The sequence below is a fragment of the Anabrus simplex genome, chromosome 1 (genome assembly GCF_040414725.1).
Source record: "Anabrus simplex isolate iqAnaSimp1 chromosome 1, ASM4041472v1, whole genome shotgun sequence".
Lineage (NCBI taxonomy): Eukaryota > Metazoa > Arthropoda > Insecta > Orthoptera > Tettigoniidae > Anabrus > Anabrus simplex.
This window is the reverse complement of record NC_090265.1, coordinates 1,637,768,747-1,637,781,937: the sequence shown is the minus strand read 5'-3', so window position 1 is coordinate 1,637,781,937 and position 13,191 is coordinate 1,637,768,747. Positions and strand designations below refer to the sequence as shown.

The window sequence follows — 13,191 nt, the reverse complement described above, 5'->3', positions numbered from 1 at the left end:
TTCTAAGGGGAAATGTGTATTAGGACTTATCTGATTCATGCCAAAAACATTCCAAATTCTCAGGTGTAAATTTTTAATATGTTTTTTATTTATAATATAGAGATACGGTATATAACAGGGGTGGCCACTAACCTTACTTCTGGGAGCCGCAAATTTAGGAGACAAAAAAATGGGAGCATGTTTAGAAAATGGTTTATAAAATGAAGACACGTTTTTAATTTGATAACAAATGAAGGAACATTTATTTTCTACACTACACAGAACATTATTTTTCAGGTACACATCAAGGAATGAGATTTTACTTTTGAGATATTTTGAGTGTTCATTTATGCTGTTAGTTTTTTGAAATCTGGCTGATAATTGGTAAGCGCAGTTCGCACAAGTTCACTTAAATGTTCATCAGTTGGTTCAGATCGATATTTAGATTTAATGAATTTAAGCGTTGAGTACAGTGATTCACACACATAAATAGTCCCAAAGATTGAGATTAGTCTTTTGGCACACTGTTTTGTTAGTGTGTATATTTCTTCTGGAACATTCTTCCAAAATTCTGTGGTAGAAATGCCACTTCGTTTGAGTCCTTTTAGTCCTTCGTCCTCTTGCAGTTCTTGTAGCTCCAACTCTACAGCTGCTGTATCCTTTGTTATTAGTGATGAAACAGGACTGCCATCGCCCACAACATCAACAGAAAACGGCTTTTCCAGGAATGAAAATGAAGTTTTAAGTGATCTCAAATCATTAAATCTGCCATTGATTTCTTCAGTAAGGCCAGACATTTTACTCATGTAATCTTCAGTTTCCATCTGAACGTCAGGCAGGCTTTCAGTAATTTTCTTCAAACATTTGAAGTGAGAAAATGTTTTAGTCTGAAGGTCTTTCTCAAAATGCTTCAACTTGCTATGAAGGCTAAATACAGTTTGGGCCAATTCAGAAATATCTTTACAAGGAAGATATTGCTTTGAGCGGGAAAGTGTGTCAGTGAGCCAGTGTCGTGAGGTGAAGCCAGTCGCGTTCACGTATACGCAGTAGCGAGAACGCGACTGGCTTCACCTCATGACGCCAAATCTAACAACCACTGGTGGTCATTAAGTTCAGGGAATGATTTTCCTTCCATAAACTGTTTCATTGGATCAAGTAATTAAAAAAATCTAAAGCTCATCATTGTTCATATCTTCTATAAAATATTTTAACTGTCGGTGTGTTTTGGCACATGAGCGAATACAGTTCACAATTTTTAGAACTACCTGCATAATATGCGAGTATTGAAAATATTTTGCTGCTAAATGTTCTCTGTGAATAATACAATGTACAGGTAGGAAATCAGGAAATGATGTGTCAGCATTTAAAAGCCCAATAAGCCCTTGTTTCGTGCCAGTCATAGATGGTGCACCATCGGTAGCAATGCTGACAATATTATCGATAGGGACTGAGTTTTTCTGTAAAACACCATCCAGGGCTGCTTTAATGTCACAACCATGAGTAGTATCCTTCAAAGTAACCAGGTCTAAAAGTTCTTCCACCACCTGCAAGTTCTTTGATACATACCTCACAAATATAGCTAGTTGTGGTTTATCTTTGATATCAGTAGACTCGTCCGGAGCCAGACTTACTGCTGAGCACTCGCTTAGATTTTTTTGTAAATTATTTAAAATATCCGCACTAATAACAGAAACTCGCCTCTCTATTGTGTGTCTAGCAACGGGCATTTCGTTGACCAGTTTCTGCAGTTTCTTATTTTCGGGTACTAAAACAGAAATAACTTGTACCATGTTCTTAATAAACTCCCTCTCTGTGTAAATTTTTTTTTTTGCTTTTGCAATATAAAAAGCCAAGATGAAGCCAGCTTCGGTTGTCAAATCTGCTTCCTTGGTAAAAATTGACATAACCCTACTCTGACCATGAAGTTTTTCCTTTAGTGATTTCAGTTTGGTTTTCCTTAACTGAGAGCCAACAGGAAAATCTTTGTTGAAACCGCTGTGGTTAGTGTCACAATGGTGTTTTAGATTACTGGCCTTGAACTGTGACAAAGTTATTTGACACAAAAGACACATTGGCTTACCGTTTCTTTCTACAAAAACGAATTCTTCCTTCCTGTCGGTATTGAAAGCTCAATTCTGCTCTTCATATTTACGCTTCTTAGACAACATCACAACTGTTCGGACACCAGGCCACAACTGTACTGAAACAGCACACAACTGCACACAGAGAAGTATCGACAGTCGCTACTGACTATACGTGAACGCGACTGGCTCCATCTCACGACGGTAGCTCACTGACACACTCTCCCACTCAGAGCGCTATCAAATGGAAGGCACTGGAACTATCTTCACCTCCCGTCTCTCACCACTGACCTACAGCGCTAATAACGTTAAGCCGCACATCACTGCTACTGACTGCCGCCAGCCGCGAGATGTCGTTAGATTCCATTAATTATATCATTTAATTTTACTCTAAGGTTGGTGTCAGGAGCCGCACAATGCGGCTCGCGAGCCTCGTTGTGGCCAGCCCTGGTATATAACATGGTTCATGGTGTGGGTTACTGTAGTCACGTCCTAGTTCGTGAACCATGGGCAACGACTGAGTGGCCTAGTAAGTGGTCCTGAGAGTAGGGATACCAGTTGCTATGGAATGGGAGTGGGCAAGACATATTCCGAGTCGTGGCCCTCTTTGTGCTCAGACGGCTAGGACTATACATTCCACCGGTGGTTCCTAACCCGTTAGAGGAGAGTTCTTCACTTGGACTATGTGCAAGTAGGGTAGCATCCTGCTTCATGAATTTACCGAGCTCAGAACATTTTAAGCAAGTCTCGGACCTATCAGTATTAATGGGGCTTATGGAAGAAGAAACTAGAACTGGTTGAGTCAGCAAAGAGGATGCATCTGGATGTGCTAGGAGTAAGTGATATTTGGGTAAGGGGAGATAACGAGGAAGAGATTATAAAGTGTACTTGACGGGTGTTAGAAAGGGAAAGGCAGAGTATGGGGCAGGGCTGTTTATCAGGAATACCATTGCATGCAACATAGTTTCTGTTAGGCATGTAAATAAGTGAATGATGTGGGTAGATTTGGCCGTTGGAGGAATTAGGGCGAGAATTGTCTCAGTGTATTCACCATGTGATGGTGCAGATGAGGATGAAGTTGACAAGTTTTATGAAGCATTGATTGTCATTGTAGTCAGCGTCAACTGCAAGGATAGGATAGTGCTAATGGGCGATTTCAGTGTGAGAGTTGGAAATAGAACTGAAGGATATGAAAGGGCGATTGGTAAATGTGGGGAAGATATGGAAACTAATGGGAAGCTGGACTTCTGCGCTAGTATGGGTTTAGCAGTTACGAATACATTCTTTAAGCATAAGGTTATTCACCATTACATATGGGAGGTTAGGGGTACCAGATCCATAATAGACTATATCTTAACAGACTTTGAATTCAGGAAGTCTGTTAGGAATGTACGAGTTTTCTGGGGATTTTTCAATGATCTGATCTGTAGTGAACTAAGTATCTCTAGGCCTAGGATAGAGAAAGTGAAACCTGTCTGCAAATGAATAAGGGTAGAAAATCTTCAGGATGAGCAAATTAGACAGAAGTACATGGACATGATTAGTGAGAAGTTTCGAACAGTAAACAGTAAGCAGGTTCAGGATATAGAAAGAGAATGGGTGGCATACAGGGATGCTGTACTAGAAACAGGTAGGGGATGACTAGGAACAACTGTGTCTAAAGATGGGAAAAAGCAATCATCATGGTGGAATGATGAAGTGAGAGCACCTTGTAAACGTAAAAAGAAGGCTTATCAGAAATGGCTCCAAACAAGGGCCGACGTCCACACGGAAAGAAACAGAGTGAAACAAATAGTTGTTGAAACCAAAAAAAAAAGTTGTGGAAAGATTTTGGTAGTAACCTGGAAAGGCTAGGTCAAGCAGCAGGGAAACCTTACTGGACAGTAATAAAGAATCTTAGGAAGGGAGGGAAAAAAAGAAATGAACCTTGTTTTGGGTAATTCAGGTGAACTCATAATAGATCCCAGGGAACCACTTGATAGGTGGAGAGAATATTTTGAACATATTCTCAACGTAAAAGGAAATCTTCCTGGTGGTGCTGCAAACAGCCAAGCTCTTGGGGAGGAGGAAAATAATGTTGAAATTATGCTTCAGGAGTGGAAAGGATGGCAAATAAACTCCATTGTCATAAAACAGCAGGAATAGATGAAATTAGACCTGAAATGGTGAAGTATAGTAGGAAGGCAGGGATGAAATGGCTTCATAGAGTAGTGAGATTAACATGAAGTGTTGGTAAGATACCTTCAGATTGAACAAAAGCAGTAATTGCACCTATCTATAAGCAAGGGAACAGGAAGGATTGCAACAGCTATGGAGGTATCTCAGTGATTAGTATACCAGGCAAAGTATTCACTGGCATCTTGGAAGGGAGAGTGCGATCAGTGGTTGAGAGGAAGTTGGATGAAAACCAGTGTGGTTTCAGACAACTGAGAGGCTGTCAGGATCAGATTTTCAGTATGCTCCAGGTAATTGAAAAATGCTATGAGAGGAATAGGCAGTTGTGTTTAAGTTTCGTAGATCTAGAGAAAGCATATGACAGAGTACCGAGGGAAAAGATGTTCGCTATACTGGGGGACTATGGAATTAAAGGTAGATTATGAAAATCAATCAAAGGCATTTATGTTGACAATTGGGCTTCAGTGAGAATTGATGGTAGAAAGAGTTCTTGGTTCAGGGTACCTACGGGAGTTAGACAAGGCTGTAATAATTCACCTTTGCTGTTCGTAGTTTACACGGATCATCTGCAGAAAGGTATAAAGTGCCAGGGAGGGATTCAGTTAGGTGGAAATGTAGTAAGCAGTCTAGCCTTTGCTGACGATTTGGTCTTAATGGCAGATTGTGCTGAAAGCCTGCATTTTAATATCTTGGAACTTTAGGTGCAATGAGTATGGTATGAAAATTAGCCTTTCGAAGACTAAATTGATGTCAGTAAGTAAGAAATTCAACAGAATTGAATGTCAGATTGGTGATGCAAAGCTGGAACAGGTAGATAATTTCAAGTATTTAGGTTGTGTGTTCTCCCTGGATGCTAATATAGTAAATGAGATTGAATCAAGGTGTAGTAAAGCTAATGCAGTGAGCTCGCAGTTGCGATCAACAGTATTCTGTAAGAAGGAAGTCAGCTCCCGAATGAAGCTATCTTTACATCGGTCTGTTTTCAGATCAACTTTGCTTTACGGGAGTGAAAGCTGGGTGGGCTCAGGATATCTTATTCATAAGTAACAGACATGAAAGTAGCAAGATTGATTGCTGGTACAAAAAGATGGAAACAATGGCAGGAGGGCACTCAGAATGAGCAGATAAAGGCTAAGTTAGGAATGAACTTAATGGATGAAGCTGTACAAATAAACCGGCTTCAGTGTGGGGTAATGTGAGGTGAATGGAGGAGGATAGGTTACCTAGGAGAATAATGGACTGCGTTATGGAGGCTAAGAGAAGTAGAGGGAGACCAAGACGATGATGGTTGGATTCCATTTCTGAAGATTTAAAGATAAGAGGTATAGAAGTAATTGAGGCCACAGCACTAGTTGCAAATAGAGGATTGTTGCGACGTTTAGTAAATCACAGAGGCTTGCGGACTGAACGCTGAAAGGCATAACGATCTATAAGGATAATGTATATATGTATGTATGTATGTATGTATGTATGTATGTATGTATAGAGAATAGAGTCTAACAGTTAGTTAGGTTAAAGTAAAATACCTTAGCCAGATTGTACTGTATGCTCCTACAATTTTCTGTAATCTGCTGGCAACAGGATACCAATTTTTGAGTCATTATATACACTACCTGAGATAGAATATTTTATGCTCTACTGTAAATTATAATTTCCTGTCATCATCATCATCATCATCATCACTCTATATTGAGGTATCATATAGTGACCTCTGGCACACATTTACATGCACTTTCCGCAAATTATAATAATTATTCTTAATTGTCATAATGTTGCAAATCACTCCCAATTTAATGGTAAGATAGAAAAGTTACATTTAACGCCTAGAAGTATAGACAAGTATTTTGTAAAGTTACAAGAGGATGGTTGCCAGGTAGTCCTCCCTCTTGAAGCTTTAATTACCACCACTGGAATGTAAGGAAATCAAGGATGTAGAAATAGAATGAGTGGTAAATAGGGATGTACTACCACTAATAAGAAAGATTTATCTTAAAACAATTAAAAGCTTTATTTTAATGTTCATATTTATAGGAAAGCATTGTCTTAAAACATGCAGTAATTATTGTCTTGTAATGTAGACCTCCACCAGTTAATCCTGCGGTATTTCACGAGTCTGGATGAGCTGCTTTAGAAATTGAGATGATGCTTTGGGAATCCTCGGTCGTGCTGGATCCGTGAAGTTCACGTAAAACACCCCGAACTTTTGCCTGAAAATTTTAGATTTAGCTGAATTACTTCCAATTTTAATTCAGCAACATTGGTATAGACAGGAGATATTAAGTCAGTTAAAATGAAGAAGAGAAGGAAAATATTTGAGGTTTGAACCATTGTCAAAATTGGGAATAAGTACCTTGAGATGAGCATGTGACATTTGACCAGGTTATCATTCATATTTTTCCAAACGTATAGAGTAGGACTGTTAATGGCATTGGTTAAAAACCGGTATGTTATGGAATGACTAGAATTGTCTAGAAACTTAAAATACCAAAGGGTAAAGTACAAAATGCAAGTTCTTTCTCACATTTCCTAAGCATTTTATAAGAATGACAAAATCAAAGCAAGCAAAGTGTAAAATATTATGCTTCATAATCTTCCTGCTATAGCTGTGTAGCATACGGGTTCATCTTGCTACAAGGAAGATTCTTATTCTTCTTTTATATGCCATGCCCAGTCTTCTGGATGCTGACGTTCAATATGGGCAGTGTTTTTCCATCGTCAGCAACACAGTAGAGTTATTAGATGGTTCTTATGCCAGTTCAGTCTTGAATGTTCTTGAGGCAATCATAATGTTCTTTCTGTGCCTACTCCTCAGTGTCCACCATATTCCTCAGTGTTGTTCAAGATGGTAAAAAGGATTTTTACACCTGAGTCAGAATCTCCATAAAATTGGACTGATTCAGTTAAGTACTGCCTCCATGATGAACTCTCTTGGATTAGAAGAAATGCTGCTAAAAATAATGTTTTCCCCACTTAAGAAAGTTAGCAGAGAAGTTGGTGTGTTAAAAGGTACAGGGACCACAAAGATGGAACCTTGAGACTGTTGGTTGCTGATGAGGTAGGTATGATGTTGTGTTATTTGAGAATGGAAGTAAAGTACTTTATCCAGTGAAGGGCAGAACTGATAATTTTCAGCATTATGTTAAAACTGTTTACCTGTTTTGCTCAGTACATGAAATCCATTTGCCAATAGCTATGTGTTGAGGTGTTGTAATGGAGTCATAACAAGACATGAGAGCCCACTTAATGTTACACGGAGTAAAGCCTCCAATTCCAAGAGGGTGCAGATATTCAGAATTCTTTGATCATGAGTGTCACGTGTACCAGGATAACTGCCACCCACTGTAATTATTATTATCATCATCATCATCATCATCATCATCATCATCATCATCATTATTATTATTATTATTATTATTATTATTATTATTATTATTATTATTATTATTTAGTTTTATTGTTATTACTATTTAGAACTTGGTGCGTTGAAGAGTACAGGGACCACAAAGATGGAACCTTGAGACTGTTGATTGCTGAGGAGGTATGTTGTGTTGTTTGAGAATGAAAGTAAATTAATTTATCCAGTGTAAGACAGAGCCAATATTTTTCAGTGTTATGTTAAAAACGCTGACCTGTTTTACATAGTTCATGAAGTTTATTTGCCAATAGCTATGTGTTGAGGTGTTGTAATGGAGTCATGATGAGACATGAGAGCCCACAGAATGTTACACGGAGTAAACCCTCCAATTTCAAGAGGATACAGATATTCAGAATTTCTCGAACTTGAGTGTCACCTGTATATCGGGGTAACCGCCGCCCACCATAGGCATTATTATTATTATTATTATTATTATTATTATTATTATTATTATTATTATTATTGTACCGGGCGGTACACCTCTGCGTCGCTAATTCAAACATTGCGCCAGTTGAAACTCCTCTACTGGAGGAAGCTTGAACTTTAACTTCCACATTAATGCTAAGATTTCCCAGAAGATGTCATTACTATAAATTTTGAAGAGTTCTGAACTGTGTCTTTTTCGATTTATTTTTGTTTTCTCTGTAGTAAGAAGTGTGAACATTCTCTTCTAGATGGCACTACTTAAGAACTACAGTTGTGCACCCTAGTGCGAAGTGAAGGAACTTTTTTTTTTTTTTTTGAAGAAATTTAGTATGTATAAGTTTGCTCTTTGTTAAATTTCTTTCAGTCATTGTTTGAGTTGGCAATGTTAATCCTTTCGTTCGGCCAGTTTTGAATTTAGCCAATCCCGAATTTCTTTAATTAATTTTTGACCAATCAGGTGTATCTTCTCCAACATGGATATGTTGCTTGACCCTAGCCAATAAAGTGAGGGGGGTGTGGGTTCTCATTCATGAAACGTCTCGAATTTTCCGCGAGGGTATATAAACTGCTGTGTTTCTGGTCTCGGTGCCACTTCAGTAACATCTTTCCTAGTGTGATTATATAGTAGGGGGCGGGAAGCGCCCCTTTCTTTGGGCAGCAGTTCAACCATCAGGTAATGGCCGTTTTATAACTTATTTTCTTGCCAGCTCAGCAGTTTAACCCTCGGGGCGGGTTCGAAACTTTCCTCATGTAACCTATATTTAAAATGTAAAAGACACTTGGTATAAATTCTGTCTCTTTAACTACAAATTGGGATAGAGAGTGCCTAACTCTCTCGAGCTCCCATTCATTTTGTTTTGAGGTGACTACGTTTTTATAACAGTTTCCCTTCTACTCGTAATGTCATAACATTTTTCAATCGTGTCACCTACGTAGTATGGGATTAGCCCTTGCATAAGCGGCCTTGTGCCAAATAGGATTTAAAGAAATGTATTAGGAGTGCAGTTTCGCCTCCTCTCAAGTTGGTATTTTGGAGGCCATGTAATTGTCCGGTTTCTTTACGGAATAGGCCTCAGTAGGTTGGGTATTTTTACCCCTGTTTTTATGTGCTTGGAGGTCAGCTTGAAGGTGGAGTTTGGTGTGGCCTTTGATAGGCTTGAACTTTGAGAGTGGGTTGCTCTTTCTTAATGTTGGTTTCTGTGTGCCTCGAGCAGGCTTTACTGAGTAATAGGGAGCAAGTGCTCCTGGGCATGATTGGGGTTTTCTGCCCCTTTGTCAAACTTTGTTTTTGGGTAAAGTTGGGCTAATTGCTCAAGAATTGTGAATCTGGGGCTCGAAGCCCAAAATCCATTAATAAACCGTAATTGTACTTTCTTAACTTGTGGATATACAAATGAGTTCCTGTTATACTTGTTGTTTCTTGATCTTGAAAAGAAAATATAACCTTGTAAAATTTTAAATCAACTTTAATTTCGTAAGTTGAGACCTGTTCATCCCAGCCCCTTCTTTCACCTCTGCACATCCACAATACACCGTAACTATTATTATTATTATTATTATTATTATTATTATTATTATTATTATTATTATTATTATTATTATTATTATTATTATTATTATTATTATGTAGTGATCAGAATTACACTGACTTCACCCTCTTCTTGGCGTCGGCAATCCATGTGCATTGGGCTATTATTACGATCAGGTATCCATTCCGACGCCAACTGTACATGGAGGAACATATCCACAATTATGTGTTTCTGTAGTGGTTAGTAGTGAGGTGTATTGTGTGTAAATTAAGAGCGTGTATTAACATCAATACACAAGCCCAATCCCCAAGCCAGAGGAATTAACTAAACATGATTAAAATCCCTGACCCAACTAGAAATGGAACCCAATGCCTTCTGAAATGAAAGCCACTATGCTGACATTTAGCCAAGGAGCTGGTTAATAATAATAATAATAATAATAATAATAATAATAATAATAATAATAATAATAACCGAGCTCGATAGCTGCAGTCGCTTAAGTGTGGCCAGTATCCAGTATTCGGGAGATAGTGGGTTTGAACTCCACTGTCGGCAGCCCTGAAGATGGTTTTCCGTGGTTTCCCATTTCCACACAAGGCCACGGCCGCTTCCTTCCCACTCTTAGCCCTTTCCTGTCCCATCGTCGGTACAACGTAAAAATCTTGTAAAAATAATAATTATTATTATTGTACCGGAGGTAAACACTCTCCATGCATTTAAACTGAGCACCTTTTAGGAGGCCATCTGCAATATGTACAGTGAACTGTCAAGCACAAGAAGTTTCTAACTTTACCATCAGTTGATTTATGTGCCCCCTCTGGTGAGAGGATGGACAATTAATTTTCAAGAGAATTTTTGTGTTTGTTAGTTGGCTAAACTGTAATGTTTTCAGATTCTTCTTGTGTTCTGAGGTTATTAGTACTTCTATGCCTTTCTTCTCCGTGTAAATTTTCCACCAATCAGGAATTTTGGGTATTTATTAAATTTACCAATCACAATCGAGGGTGTACAGGGCTTCGGCCCAGAGAGTTCTGGAACCTTCCTCTCTGCTATAAAAGCTGGGACCTTTTGGACCATGTTGTCAACTTGAGGGGAAAGTTACAAAATTCTTCAGTAATAATAATAATAATAATAATAATAATAATAATAATAATAATAATAATAATAATCATCATCATCATCATCATCATCATTGTTCCACTCCAGTCGCCTGGGTGTGGTTTCTTTCTTAATGTAAAAATCAATCTTTCAATGTAAATTTTCAGTAGCCTCCGTGGCTCAGGCAGCCTCTCACCGCTGCGATTGGTGGTTTAAATTCCGGTCACTTAATGTGAGATTTGTGCTGGACAAAGTGGAGGCGGGACAGGTTTTTCTCTGGATACTTCAGTTTTTCCCTGTCATCTTTCATTCCAGCAACACTCTCCAATATCATTACATTTCATCTATCAGTCATTAATCATTGCCCAGAGGAGTACGACAGGCTTCGGCAGCCAGCACAATTCCTATCCTCGCTGCGAGATGGGGGCTTTATTTATTCCATCCCTGACCCGGTCAATGACTGCAAAACAGGTTGTAGGTTTTTTTTTAAATGTAAATTTTCAAACAAGTCTAAAGACCTTAGTCTAACTTAGGGAATAAGGAGTGTGAATCCTCTTTTAATTCCCATTCAGCTTGGTATTGGGGTTACTATGATTTTGTAAATTAGCTCTTCTTTTTGGAATATAAAATTTTCTTTATCTAGTCACCTCTGTAGTATAGGCTTAGCCTCTGTAACTTCGGGGCATAAGCCCACATAGGGCTTTTAGGAATTTTCGAGTGTATTTCACTGGAGTGCAAGTGTTCACTTCCTAGCATTTTGGTTTACGGCCGATAATTGTAACCTTTGCTTTTGACCTCTAATGGGCACTTATTGCCTCTGTTGAAGTTTAACTTCCTATTTAAATGTAACTTAGGCTGTCAAGCGAGTAAGACAGTGAAAACTGCTTATATTTTATCTAATGTAAAAATTTAGATTGCGCCTCAGACAGGCTTGATTGTAATAAGTTTTGGAGAGTAGTCTCCTAGGGAGTTAATTGTGTGGAGCAGAGACGCTCTTTTGTAATTTGTAACTTGGGAGCTTCAAGCTCATTCTATACCTAATTGTCCTTAGGGTTTTCTAATACGGTTACTAGAGCTGACAAGCTAACTTTTATCTATCCAATTGTTATTTGGTGTTGTTCAGTAAAAAAAAAAAAAAAAAAAAGAAAAAGGGAAAGATATGAAATTTCAAAAATTAGAGTTTTAAATTATACTTCGATCTTTTCTCTGTCCACCCATTCATGCCTGCACCTATTACACCTCTATGCTCCACAAAAAGTCAGCAGCAGCAGCAGCAGCAGCAGCTGCTGAATCAAGTGGCTGCTGCCACTTGATTTGCTGCCACTTGATTTGGCTCATGTAGCTATCAGCTTGCATTCAGGAGATAGTGAGTTCAAACCTCACTGTCAGCAGCCCAGAAGATGATTTTCTGTGGTTTCCCATTTTCACACCAGGCAAATGCTGGGGCTGTACCTCAATTAAGGCCAGGGTCAATTCATTCCCACTCCTAGCCCTTTCCTATCCCACTATCGCCATAAGACCTGCCTGTCTCAGTGCGACGTAAAGCAAATTGAAAAAATGAAGCAATAATAATGATGATGATGGTGATAATAATAATAATAATAATAATAATAATAATAATAATAATAATAATAATAATAATTTTCACACAGAATTGCACTGACTTCACTACACTTTTCTAACAGCAAACGGTCATATCAGTGTATTTTGAAGAAAATGTTGATGTTCATAATGCACACCTGTCTCCAGTTTGCTACGGAAAATACAATACAGAACTCCTTCGCAAAACATGCTTGAATTACACACTAGAAAAGTTGTACGATATTACTTACGTATAACCAGTGGCCCATTCCAAATTGTCCAACAGACTCCAGGCTGTGTAACCAATAACATTAGCTCCATTCTCATTCACTGCCTTCAACAACTCCGTTAAGTGACTCTGTGAAGGAAAGACATTCGTCATTCAGTGATATATCAGCCATAGTCATCTAACATCAATACGGAACATGAAACTAGTCTACTTTGATATATCAACTTGTTGCACATTTCAGGATGAAGTGATCTTCTGCAATAACATAAAGTAATTTGAGCTCTTTAATTTATTACTATCAAAGGGTAGGAAGCGTCCACCTATTCAATACTATTAGTTTGTATATTGCCTTATAAAACTGGGACTAGTTTTGACCCCATATATAGAGTCATCTTCAGCCATGCTCCAGCTGGAACACATAAGCACACATATAACCAATAATTATATAAACACTGACATGACACAATTTATAGTCTTAATTTAAACCATTGATGAAGTTTGAATAACATATCTATACTTTAAACTAAATAACATCAAAAATGTTGTGGTTGATGGTGAACTATTTTGTCATTTCTACAGCAGCTATTGTTTTTGAGTTGATATCCTTTTCTGTGTAAACACTGATATAATTTAAACCATTGATGAAGTCCGAATGACATATCCACACTTTAAACTAAA

General features: G+C 38.2%; 1 protein-coding gene across 1 annotated transcript in view; it reads right to left on the bottom strand.

Moving 5' to 3' along the window:
* Nucleotides 1–6,280: 6,280 nt before the first annotated feature.
* LOC136858640 (myrosinase 1-like) overlaps nucleotides 6,281–13,191 on the bottom strand; it is an 82,632-nt gene continuing 75,721 nt past the window's right edge. Inside the window, exons 10-11 of the mRNA XM_067138345.2 lie at nucleotides 12,536–12,642; nucleotides 6,281–6,442 (exon numbers count right to left, since the gene is read on the bottom strand). Of these exons, the coding sequence (XP_066994446.2) occupies nucleotides 6,325–6,442; nucleotides 12,536–12,642 (225 nt within the window). The 3' untranslated portion in view covers nucleotides 6,281–6,324. The remainder of the gene's footprint in view (nucleotides 6,443–12,535; nucleotides 12,643–13,191) is intronic.